Consider the following 13087-nt stretch of genomic DNA (forward strand, 5'->3'; position numbering starts at 1 on the left):
GATTTCCTTCCAAAAATGCAGCCCCATTTTAATTAAATTTGTAATTAACCTTTGGGAGGGCAGGCCCCGGATTCCATCTGCTTTTGGACACACCGTGAGTAATTTCCTATTCATTGAACGTCTGGGGATTAGCAGATTCACTGGGTGTTGCGCTCGGAAGGAGCCCTCCGGGGGCTTGCACAGGGCCCGGCTCCCTGGAGAAGACACGTGGGTGCATGGTGAGTGCACCCGGTAGCCGCGGGCAGCCCCCCTGCGCAAGGTGTTCTCCCCAGAGTCTCTTCGCAAAGCCAAGTCCTTTCCCGGCCCCCACCCCTGTCGTTCCCCACCGCCCCCCCAGGACAAGATGGGAGTCACCGCCGTGTTTGTGCTGCCTCTGCTGCTCCTGGGAATCAGCGGCCTTCTCTTCATTTACCAAGAGGTGTCCCGGCTGTGGTCCAAGTCAGCCGTGCAGAACAAGGTTGTTGTGCTCACCGATGCCATCTCGGGACTGGGCAAGGGTAAGCTGGCTCCGCCCGCGCTGCGCCCACTCCCGCGGGAGGGCCGGGAGGGGGCAGGATGGCGGGCGGCCAACCTGCTAGGAGGGAGGGGGAAATCGAGGCTGCTGTGTCCTCTCCCAGGGTCCGTCGCTAACGGGCCAGCGTCTTTCGGGGGCTGTAGGTCCCCACGCCTGTAGGAGAGTCGAACTTGCGGCCTCCGGGCCAGAACTGGTCAGCAGACGTCATTTGTTTTTGTGCTCCCGGGGCTCCAGAAATTTTGAAATGCAAAGCCCTTGGACGGAAGGCTGTACCAACTATGAGCCCAGACTTGGGCGCTGGGCTGAGTCCGGGGCTCCATCATCTACTAGCTGGCAGATTGCACTGCTCTGCTTTGGGAATATCATCTAGAAAAGCAAGGTAGGGTCTACCTCGCAGTGTTGTTGGGAGGAGTGAATGAATTCCTTGACGGAAAGCACAGAGAAGCAGTCAGGTGTTTGTAGCGGTCATATCGATGAGCGAATTCGGGCAGGAAGTGTGCCCTCCAGAGAGATACACACTCCACCGGTCTCTGCTATATTGCACGCGGGCTGATGACCTCACCCATGTTACCTGCTGGCCTTGAAGGCACTTAACGCCTGTAAGCCTTGATGTGGATGGTCTCAGGACCATTTCCTGCTGGTTGGCATCTGTGTAGACTTGTAAGACTCTGACTCTTTCACTCCTAACGATGTTGGTGCAGCCGCGTGTGGCACAATTTGGGCACCATCTTTGTTTTTGTTTTTGTTATTTTTAATCAAGCATAAAACCCACATAGACAAACACTCATTAAGTCACTCAACAGGTACCCAGTGAGTCCCTTATGTGCTGGGTGTTGAGATCAACCCTGTCCCTTGCCAAAAAGACCCCCTGGGCAGGGGGCAGTGCCCTAATCTCTTGGTGCTGCCCTCATGAGAACATCTGTAACCTTCCGTTCGGGAATTCTCGGAGAACCTCATTCCTTTGGGCATCCCAGTGGGAGTCAATGTCATGCTCTGAAGATGGGTTCTATTCCGGGGGGTGATCGCCCCAGGCTCACCATGTGACATAAACAACAAAGCATGGGGGCAACCTGGGGGACTCAGTCGGTTAAGTGTCCAATTTGGGCTCAGGTCACGATCTCACAATTCATGGGTTCGAGCCCCATGTAAGGCTCTCTGCTTCAGATCCTCTGTCCTCTCGCTCTGCCCCTCCCCTGCGCATGATCCCTATCTGTCTAAAATAAATAAACATTTAAAAAACAAGCAAAGCAGGAGGTGGGTAAGCTGGCCCTCTTAGACGCCATGCTCAGAAGGGGGGAGGGACACAGAGTCCAGCTTCTACAGGGACAAGCCAGCACACACACATCTGTCAACCAGATCAGATACGAGAAGACAGGGACTAGTTGTTGCCCTGGGGGGAACACAAACTCTCACCTAGAGGTGGTCAGAGTCCGTGTTGGGGGAAATGTGTCCTTCAAACAGAACTGTCCACATAGCATCAGGCCAGCCGCCAACGGGAGACCCCTCCATCGTGAAGCCTTCCTTGGTCCCCTGCTCCTTCTTCTTGGATGCTCCCCGAGGAAGTGGCCTCTGGGGTCCCGTGGCTCCTCATATGAACAGCCCGCTGTTCCCACACTCCTCACGTTGTGCCCTACACGTGTGCTTCTCAGCTGGTCTGCCAGACCCCAGCTCCCTTATGGTGGAAACTCTGTGTTTTTCACCCCGGTGTCCCAGAACTTAGATCAACGCTTGGTGTATAATAAGCACTCACACACACACACACACACACACACACACACACACAAAGTTCGTTTAATAAATGCCTTTAAAAGTGAACATCTTGGGGCAGCTGGGGGGCTCAGTCGGTTAAGCATCTGACTTCAGCTCAGGTCATGATCGCACAGTTCGTGGGCTAGAGCCCCACATCGGGCTCTGTGCTGACAGCTCGGAGCCTGGAGCCTGTTTCAGAGTCTGTGTCTCCCTCTCTCTCTGCCGCTTTCCTGGCTCGTGCTGTCTCTCTCTGTCTCTCAGAAATAAAACGTTGAGAAAACAAACTAAAAGTGACCACCCTACGGGAAAGCACTCATTTGGATGACTATGTTGTTGTAGTTTTGTTTTGTTGATTTTGGACTAGATTCCAATATGATCAGAGAACATATTTTGTATGATTTTGGTTCTTTTAAATTTGTTGAGGTGTGCCTTATAGCCCAGGACACACCTGCCTCCGTGAACGATATGCAGGTGTGTGAAAAGGGTGTGCATTCTGCCGTGGTTGTGAGGAGTGGCCCACAAAACATCGATTAGACCCCGTTGGGTTGGTTGAGAAGGCTGTTCATTCCTGCGTCCTTCTGAGTTTCTGTGTTATTGCTGAGAGATCTCTATCTGCTTCAGCTGTCTTTTTAATTTATTTTTTTGAGTCTCGTTTGGGTTATAGTGACCCAGTGTTCAAATCCAGGAAATCGATCTCAGGAGCAACATGGCATTTTCAGAGGACTTTGGTCTAATCTCTGCCCTGACTAACGTTGGTGTTCTGTTGCACTGGGTCTCGAAGGACCCACCCTGGAAAGAAATGCAAAGCTGGAAAAAAAAAAAAAAAAGCAAGTCTAAATATTTAAAAGTAACCTGAGAAGCTGGGCATGTGTGGCCTCAAATAGGTTCAGACTGCTCTGGTTCTCAGGTCCGAAGCAGCAAAATAGTGATGGGCCCTGAGCAGACGGTGCAGGCTTTGCATCACCCACGGATCAGCCTCGATCCCCAGGACCCGACCGACTGGCAGGTAGCCCTGGAGAAGCTGTAAGGACCCCGCGCCAGGCTGTGGACCAGGGAAATCAGACAAAGACCAGGACACGTGAAATTGCCCCAAGCCCACACACGATCAGCCGCGTTGGGGATCGGGTCACTTTGTGGGTTGTTTTTTTTAAATGTTTGTTTATTTTTGAGAAAGAGAGAGAGAGAGCATGAGTGGTAGAGGGACAGGGAAGGGGAAAGAGGGAGAGAATCTCAAGCAGGCTCCACGCTGTCAGCATAGAGCCTCATGCGGGGCTCGATCCCATGGACCATGAGATCACGACCTGAGCCGAAATCAAGAGTCAGACGCTTAACTGACTGAGCCCCCCAGGTGCCCCATGGGTCACTTTGTACCCGCTGTGTCTTTGGCAAGAGGGACCTCAACACCCTGCAGCTGGCTGCGCCTCGAAGGGCTCAGTGCCCTCGAACGGCCCTAACACGCTTATGAAACCAGGCTGCTTGCCTGTCGGTCAACAGCCTCTTCCGACGGTCCCCGGTCATCCTTTGGCATTTTAGTCCCCCTGGAATCAGAAAGCATCTCCGTCCGATGGCGCCTTAGAGTCAAGGAGATGTGGAAGGAAGGGTGAGGCTCAAGTGTGCTGCGTGAGAAAGGAATAAACCTGGACCAACGCTCCTGGCACGAAACGCTGTGCCGAGCTGAGCCGATCAGGAATCAGACCAAGAGTGTACCCGCGCGTACCAGTGCCTGCGGCGGCAGAAATGACTCGTTCGGTGGACGCCTTCAGCCTTGCTGTTCCGCAGTGGTGGACGCATCCCTGGGCTCCAGCCCCCGGGGCGCACCTGGGAGAGGCGAGGTTCTCACGGAGAAGTGGTACGTGATGATGAGCCCTCCGGGCTGCCCCTCCCAAGGAGGTCAAGGTCACAGGCCCCTCACCTGCCCCCATGCTCAGCTTGAAGCTGTAGAGTATGCGTGGGCGGCAGTACCCTCCGCCCCACGTGCTTCTTTCTGGGAAGTGGGCCGAGAGGTAGAGAAACAACCCCCCACCCCAGGCATGTCCCTGCTTAGTGTCCCATCCTGGCTTCACCGCTTACCCGCTGTGGGACTGTGGGTGAATCGTTTCCACTCACTGAACCTCAGGCCTTAGATTTGCAAAACACAACCATCATGGCTGCCCCACGTGTGGGGGAGAGACGGACCCTTCCCTGTGCTCCCAACAGCTCAAGGTGACATTGTCCACGCACTTATTTCTTGACTCAGGTTTCCGTCGGTCAGTAGACTGACCCGCTCTCAGCCACACGCAGCACAGCTGTTTCTAGACCTCCCTGGGACCTCCATCTGTCTGCGTCCGTGTGTCTATCCGGCCGGCACTGAAGGATCCCGCACCACCACTGTTCTCCAATACCACAATCTCCCTGCCCACATGCCCGCTGGTCAAACCCCAGCCAGCCCCCTCCTCTGCGCCTGCACGCAAGCATGAAAGCGCGTGGAGCCCTGGCATTCAGGAATCCAGCTTCCCGTGGGCACCCGGGCCACCCAGGTATCCTCGGTCATGCTGGCTCAATCCACGCTCACCTCCATGTGGTGTGAAACAGGGCAATGGGAGGTACTGAGCACTGCTCGTGGGTGTTTGGTGATGCCCTTCCCAGTCCCTGCGCGTGGCCAGTTCATCTGATCCGTAGACTCTGTGAGTGTTGCCTGCATGGCTCACACACCTTCCTTCCCTCTGCTGCTGGGCACTGCCTCCTCTGGGGACTTCCACGACCTTTGCACCCAGCCCTGGAGGGAGGCTCGATCAGCACACTGAGGTGGGACAGCTCGCAGTGAGGCGTACGCTCCAGAACTTTCCTCGGATCCAACCAAGATTATGCTTTACCTGAGACCTTCCTCCCTGATGGACTTTTCTCTGACAAGCACTCCCAGCTGCCTGCGTCCCTGTCTCTGCTTCTGGGAAACCCACCCAGACACCACCTCATGCCGTTACTGTGACAATTAAATAAGCTAATATATGTAAATCTCTTTCAAGAGTCCCTAGAACAAATTCGTGCTCAAAATATGTTAGCTTTTCTTGTTCTTGTTCTTTATCTTGTTCTTAGATACCAGTACGATGGCTGGCAGCCCTTTACCAGTTGAGAAACTCCTATATGGGGTGACTCAGGAATTTGTTCAGAATAAAATGAACTAGAGAGAAGGCAGATTTACCTTTTTTTTTTTTTTTTTTTTTTTTAAATAAAAAGAACCTTGGCTGGAGTATCTATCCACAGAGAAAATGTGCACGAAAATGGTGGCGTTATGTGAAAAAAAACCCATGATGGCTCTTCCCAATGTCTTTTTTTTTTAATGTTTATTTATTTTTGAGAGAGAGAGAGAGAGAGAGAGAGAGAATGGAAAGCAGGCTCCAGGCTCTGAGCTGTTAGCACAGAGCCTGGCGTGGGACTTGAACCCATGGACTGCAAGATCATGACCTGAGCTGAAGTCGGACGCTCAGTCAGACTGAGCCACGCAGGTGCCCCTCCAATACCTTTAGATGAAGATCTGTAAGGGCTTTGATCCTGGAGGGCTAGGTGGACAGGGTCACCTTTCTGTCCACCTTCGGGAAGAATATCCTAATAATCAGAACCATCCCACAAAGGACGAGCTGTTTCACTCCACTCTGAGCTCCCCTTCACGAGAGGTAACCATGTGGAGGCTGGAAGCGAGAAAAAAAATTCCATCCCCAGGAGGAAGCTGAATGAAATGACTTCCAAGGGCTTCCAACAGCCCGAGGACTTTCGAATGCTTTGAAATCTTGCATTCCTAAGAGAGATGCTCGTCATCAGTGGCTCAGTCCACACAGTGCGCCCTTCCCTCTTTCCTTCTTCCGTTCAGAGTGTGCTCGGGTGTTCCACACTGGTGGGGCGAGGCTGGTGCTGTGTGGAAAGAACTGGGAGAGGCTGGAGACCCTGTATGATGCCCTGATCTGCGTGGCTGACCCCAGCAAGGTAAGGCCTTCTGCCAGTCGGCTCGGGGACGCTCCCTGGCACCCTTAGCCTTCACTGGTTTGGTGTGTGTGTGTGTGTGTGTGTGTGTGTGTGTGTGTGTGTGTGTGTGTGTGTTTAGCAGCTCTTTGGGCAGGTGGGTGAAATTTGGTGATTGCTTTGGGAGGACGGGAGGCAGTGGTCTCACTAATCTTGACACGGTCTTGACCATTCCTGCCAAGGATTTGCTCTCCAGCAACTCACCCTCCTCACCCCTATTGTATTTAAGTCAGAGTCCATGGGGGGCGCCTGGGTGGCTTAGTCGGTTAAGCGTCCGACTTTCGCTTAGGTCATGATCTCGCGGTTCATGGGTTCGAGCCCCGCGTCGGGCTCTGTGCTGACTGCCAGCTCAGAGCCTGGAGCCTGTTTCAGAGTCTGTATCTCCCTCTCTCTCTGACCCTCCCCTGCTCACACTGTCTCTCTCTCACACAAATAAATAAAAAAAAAATTCTTTAAGTTTTGTCCATTTGTTTTAGGTCTCCCAATTTGGGACTTTGTTCTTCATGTACAAGAGGTAGAGCTCTTATATAAAGATGCCTCAGTCCAAGTTCATTATCGCTGTCTGCAATGTCAAGACTCATTATGGTTCTCAAAGGTATTTATGATGCCTTTTTGAGGTATTGACCCCTAATTGCTCTCGTGGCCTTGCAGTTCCTCATTTAGATGACAAAAACAAGAAAAAAAAAAGTTGTTTAATATCAATTTCTAATGTTTCTACAGACACAGTAATAGGAAAAAAGGGAAAGAAGAAAAAGATTTANAGAGTCATGATAAACTCTCAGAGCTGATTTGTTTTTAAATAAGACCTCAGGAGCGCCTGGCTGGCTCAGTCTGAGGAGCGTGTGACTTCAGCTCAGGTCATGATCTCGCCGTTCATGAGTTCGAGTCCTGCATTGGGCTCTGTGCTAACCGCTCGGAGCCTGGAGCCTGCTTCCGATTCTGTGTCTCCCTCTCTCTCTGCCCCTCCCCTGCTTGCACTCTCTCTTTCTCTCAAAAACAAAATAAACATTAAAAAAAATAAAATCTTTAAAAAATAAAATGATACCTCAAATGATATTTCTGTCAAAGAAATCAGGTAAGGGACGTCACCTTCTAAGAAGCCACTGGGCAGTGAGCACTTCCCAGGAGGTTGTAGTTTTCAAAGTATTTTTGGAGCACTGCCTTCAGAGCTTTCTTCCTGGTTTTGGGGTTTTTTGGTTTTGTTTTGTTTTTTGTTGTTTGTTGGTGTTTGGGGTTTTTTTTTTTTTTTGCATTTGATGTTGAATTACTTTTGGAAAATAACCAAAAATAATTCAGAACGAAGCGTGGCATTTGGGGGGATGAAACAAACTACAGCACAGCATTTGAGTTCTGTTTGGGGGATGTTACCAGGTGCTGAGGTCCATTGTGTGGGAAATACCCAGTGAAGGTTTCTTTACTGCAGGACTTTTCAGAGCCTTTGATATGCTAATATGCATTGTGTCTCCCCAACAAGAACATGCAATAGTCTGTGTTTCCCAAACAAATTTGAGCAAGGAAGCCTCTCTTCAGGACTTATCTTTTGTCAAATACTGGGATCGCTTTTATCACATGGTGTCATCAATTTTCCAACCTGTTCTCTGCTTTCAACCATGAGAGTCTTTTTCTTTGCTTTCTTTTAATGTTTGAGAGAGAAAGAAACAGAGCGTGAGCAGGAGAGGGGCAGAGAGAGAGGGAGACACAGAACAGGAAGCAGGCTCCAGGCTCTGAGCTGTCAGCACAGAGCCCGACATGGGGCTCCAACTCACAGACCGTGAGATCATGACCTGAGCGAAAGTTAGACGCTTAACTTACTGAGCCACCCAGGCGCCCCTAGACCATGAGAGTCCTGATGACAGTCTAGGGCTGAACGCAATGCCTGGCACACAGGTGGTGTTCCAAACCAAGGCGTGTAAGATTTTGGTGAAAAACGAAATGTGGCTATGAAGCACTGTGATAGGCTCTCCTGTGGTTCGTACGTCAGCTTGGCAAAAGCCATTTGCAAAAAGGAGCTCATAAAATCTTATAATGGTGTTACCATTGGAATCCACGCATGGCCTCCTCTCAAAAGGGTGATATTCATTTGGATTGATCATTGATCAGTTCTGGCCCCTGACTGTCCTTCTCATTTTCCCCTCTGTGGTCATTCTCTGTGAGCTCTGAATTTCACAAGGGGTGCGGGGGCCCCCAAGGTCCACGAGAGGGAGGTATCCCACACGTACCTTGACTCATTCATTGGTTCAGCAGACATTCACCCCAAAGCTGGTTCTCCTGGACCTCTCGGACATCAGCTGTGTCCCAGACGTGGCCAAAGAGATCCAGGACTGCTACGGCTGTGTGGACATCCTTATCAACAATGCCAGCATGAAGATGAAGGGGCCTGCCCATAAGATTTCTCTGGAGCTCGACAAGAAGATCATGGATGCTAATTACTTTGGACCCATCACACTGACCAAAGGTCTCATGAGTTTGACCTTCCCGTAGATTTCTGGGCCACCGGCAGCTAGGGAGGGCTCTGTCATGTAGCCAGATGATCACCCAACTGTGGATGGAATCTCCAGCGCCCCCCTCAGAAAAACTCCTACCAATTTGGTGAAAGCTTTAAGCATCCTGATGATAAATGGTGATAAAAGAAAAGGGATTTGGGAAGTATCTTACTAGTATATTCCAACCTCCCTCTCTGGGAACCCCCTTCCCCATCCAAGCTCAGCCCTTTATCCCCCCTCTTTTTTACTCACATCCACGGCTCTCTCTCCAATCCCATCCCACATCACTAGACCATTGTCTTCATGCTTCGCATATATTTTGTGGATCACCCTTACCCTTGATCTGTTCCTACCCGTGACAGTTGGTCAAGGGTAGAGATTCTGTCCTCAGAAATATAGAAGAGAAAGGTTTATCCCAAACTACAAGAGACCCAATGTGGTGTCGATCCCTTTGCAGAAACAGGGAGAACAGATCCCTTTTGAGGGTAAAATGGCGGCTCCTGTGTGGAGATATCTCACAGTCAAGGTCAAATGCAGGTCTGGATCCCAGGGGGGTTGGGGCTGGAGATGACACGAAATAGAACCAAGAGTTGAAGCAACAAGCACCTCCCCCCCCACCAAAGTTTAGCAGAATCCCCAAAGGGAGGTTGTATGAATGGAGATTTTCTGAATTTAGAGCATGGAGTACCCCGGCTAAGGAAGCATGATCTTAGAACTGCCTTCTCCACGCCCACAATCTCCATGATAATGGGGTTTGGGACACACGGTCAGATGAAGGGAAAGTTATCAGAAGCAGACTGAAATGATGCCCCAGACATAACGGTCTCCTTCAGTCTGGTCCCTGGGGACACACCTTTGGTTCAGAGCCTGGAGCCTGCTTCCGATTCTGTGCCTCCCTCTCTCTGCCCCTCCCCCACTCGCTCCCTGTCTCTTTCAAAATAAAATAAAGACATACAAAAACATTTTTGTAATAATTAAAAAAAAGATTCGCACCTACAAGAGACGGAGTTTAAGACACATTAGGACCGAGATGAGCCTTCCTGCTCCAGGCAAGAGGGGGATTGAAATAGGATGACCTATGACCTTTCTCACCCCTGAGACCCATGTCCCGTGTTGCACATGGGTGGGTCACAGAAAACCACCCAGCAATCACCCGGTGAGCCCAGCCTCCTCGGGAAACACGGGCGAAGGGACGTCCGTGCTCCTGCCCGCCTGTGTCTGGCTGTGGCTGAATGGCCAGTGAGGTAGCGGGGTCCTGCATGATGCGAGGGGCTGGGGAGGGGGTCTCCCCACTGCCGTCTGCCTCGGCCTGTGATGCGTAACCGCGACTCTGTCCTGTGCCTTCCAGCCCTGCTCCCGGACATGATCTCCCGGAGGACCGGCCAGATCGTGCTGGTGAATAACATCCAAGGGAAGCTTGGAATCCCATTCCGTTCAGCGTGTAAGTTGCTACGACAGACACGTTTGGCCTTTTGACATGTGTTGTCTAAGACAAGGGATGTTGTGTGCAGCGCTGGGCACATGTTATGAAGGAGGAGGGAGGGCGGCGTCCCGATGTGAAACGCTCTATTGGCTTTGCTTTCATGCCCTCGGTCCCTATTTTTGAGCACCTACGGCTTGCAGGTGACGGGGTCCCTCTTCCCCAGAAGATCACAGCCCACAGGTGGTCAGGGCATGCGTGCCCCCGGCTGAACACGATCAAGGCCGGACACAGGGTCCCCTCCTGGCGTGGGCATATGCTCAAGTTCCCCTTTCTCCATAAGGACAGGAAAGGTCACAGCTGAGAAGGAAGAGATGGGCGCACATCACACAAGGGAGAAAGGATGGAAGGTTCTGAGGGAGGAGGGAGGGGAAAGTGAAAGGGGCAGAATCCCAGGGGAGGTGGAGAGAACCTTCCAAAGGTGGGCGTCCTTTACAAAGTCTCCGCCTATATTCATGGGACCCAGCTGGGGAGATGCCCGCCTCCTCGTGGTAGGATGCGGGAGAGCAGGGTGCACACCATATACATTTCTCGATGATCCACAGCGCCCTGCACAAAATGGGAACCCGGTAAATGGCTGGTGGGCAGAGGGCGGGGCGGAGGAAAGAAAATCGGATGGGCTTCCTGTCTGAGCCCCGTCTGGATGGGTGAGCCCCGTCTGGATAATGAAAAACCACGGGCCGAGGGGCTTCCGCAACATGGTTTAAACTCCCACCGGGGGATTCCCGATAGAGATCTTCATTCTTCGTTAGTGGGGATCATAGCCTCTGTCTCTCTTCATTCAGTAGAGTCCATTAGGGAGACCGAGTCTCACACAGGTCCAGAGGGGGTCAAGTGAGCAGATGTACGGAAATTCATTTTATGGACCGGGGAAGGGCAGCCCGGCAGCCCCACGGCATTTGGTTTGGGCCAGCATGCTGGCAACTTCGTTTTAATTAGCAATGTAGTGCTGTGGTACGGTGGTTTGTAATAGGAAATACATATTTGGTCTTCATCTCAATTCTGGTACAGAGCTTTAAAAACCCTTGAAGTCCCTAAGTGATGGGAGGATCACTGTCTCTTGTTACATTAACGAGGTGACTTTCGGACGCCGTCTAAAGATGGGGGGCTGCTTGCCAGGGGCACCAGCCAGGTAATCAGAGGGTGGGAACCCCCAGTCCATCCCCGCCTCTGAGGAGCGGAGAGGGGCAGGAGATTTTTCTATCGCCAAAGACCCACGATTTAATCAACCATGCCTATGATGTAGCCTCCATAAAATCTCAAAAGGTCGACTTTGGAGGGGTCTGAGGTCGGTGGGCTCGTGGGGACTCGGGGAGAGCAGTGCGCCCAGAGAGGGCATGAAGCTCTGAGCCCCTCCCCACGCACCTCACCTGCTATGCCTCTTCCACCTGGCCATTCCTGAGTTATGTCTTTTTTTTTTTTAAGTTTATTTGTTTATTTGAGAGAGAGAGAGAGAGAGAGCAGGGAGGTGCAGAGAGAGAGGGTGAGAGAATCCCAAGCTGCGCTGTTAGCGCAGAGCCCGAAGCGGGGCTCAAACTCACAAATCATGAGATCACGCCCTGAGTCAATACCGAGAGTCAGACGCTTAACCGACTGAGCCACCCAGGTGCCCCGATTAGGTCCTTTTACAGTAAACCCGTGACCTACTCACTAAAAACGTTTCTCTGAGTTCTGTGAGCCGCTCTAGCAAATTACTCAGTCTCGAGGAGGGGGTCAGCTCCGTTCGGAAGCGCAGGTGACAGTTAGGACTTGTGATTGGCCTGAACTGAGTGGGGGCAGGGGACAATCATGGGACAGAACCCCCACCCTGCGGGATCTGACTTTATCTCTAGGTGGACAGCGTCGCAATTGAGTTGTAGGGTCCCCAGCTGGAGTCGGAGACTCGGTGCTGTGGGCAAGAAAGAGCCCACGTGTTGGAATTAGGTGCAGAATTGGTCAGTATTTAATTATTTAACTACGAGGACATTTCCGTCAAAATCAGCACCTCCAGCTCCCTGGACAATAGATCTGGGGCCACAAGGCCCACTTCCTGAGGCGATCGCTGGCGGACCCAGCGGAGGCCCGGCCTGCAGACCGAGCGCACAGTTCCCACGCCCCACCCCCACCCCAGGGCACCTGCATCTTCACCCCACACAGTGAGGGGCGGGTGGCTTTCAGGGCCGTGTGGGGCATGCATCCCACAGCTGTCAGCGTGATGGCAGAGACCACCATACACCTGCCTCCAGGTGACACCCCCAAAATGGGAAGTTGGGGTTCATCATGCCCCAGATGGGGTTCTAAGTCTCCAAGGCTTTAAGGAATGTCTTCTCCACTCTTTTGGGGATTCCCGGAAAGGTTCTTGTTTACCCAACCCACGGCCTCAACCATGTGGAGGGAATCTGGTGAGTGGCTCAGACGGTCTTGGAGGAAAAGGGCCAGGAAGTGGGAGGGGAGATTTGCTCTTCGGGCCGTCGAGGCCTCCAGCTGGCCTGGGACCCTGGGGAAGTCGCTGGCTACCGGGGTCTGTCTGTCCTCACCTGCGAAGGAAGGCGCAGGGCGAGGCCCCTTCCGTCTGAGCTCGAGGAACGGGCATCTCCCGCGGGGAGCAGGCCTGCGGCCCCCCACCCACCCGTGGCCCCTCTGTCTTCCAGACGCCGCCTCCAAGCATGCGGCTCTAGGCTTCTTCGACTGCCTCCGAGCCGAAGTGGAGGAGTACGACGTGGTGGTCAGCACAGTGAGCCCCACTTTCGTGCGGTAGTACCGCGTGGATCCAGGCCAAGGGAGCTGGGAGGCGTCCATCTGGAAATGTGAGCTCTCGGGGGAAGCTGGGGCCTGTGAGGGCTTGGGGGGCTCTGGGGAGGTTCTGGGGGCTCTGGGGGGCTCTGGGGG

At 52.6% G+C, this 13087-nt stretch overlaps 1 protein-coding gene across 1 annotated transcript in view; it reads left to right on the forward strand.

Annotated features, from left to right (window-relative positions):
- DHRS7C (dehydrogenase/reductase 7C) overlaps positions 1-13087 on the forward strand; it is a 29982-nt gene that overhangs the window by 14947 nt on the left and 1948 nt on the right. The window contains 6 exon segments of the mRNA XM_039231632.1: positions 273-497; positions 4043-4153; positions 6108-6220; positions 8501-8711; positions 10088-10180; positions 12850-13005. Of these exon segments, the coding sequence (XP_039087563.1) occupies positions 273-497; positions 4043-4153; positions 6108-6220; positions 8501-8711; positions 10088-10180; positions 12850-13005 (909 nt within the window).

This window comes from Hyaena hyaena, unplaced genomic scaffold, assembly GCF_003009895.1.
Source record: "Hyaena hyaena isolate Hyena2069 unplaced genomic scaffold, ASM300989v1 scaffold_58, whole genome shotgun sequence".
Taxonomy (NCBI): domain Eukaryota; kingdom Metazoa; phylum Chordata; class Mammalia; order Carnivora; family Hyaenidae; genus Hyaena; species Hyaena hyaena.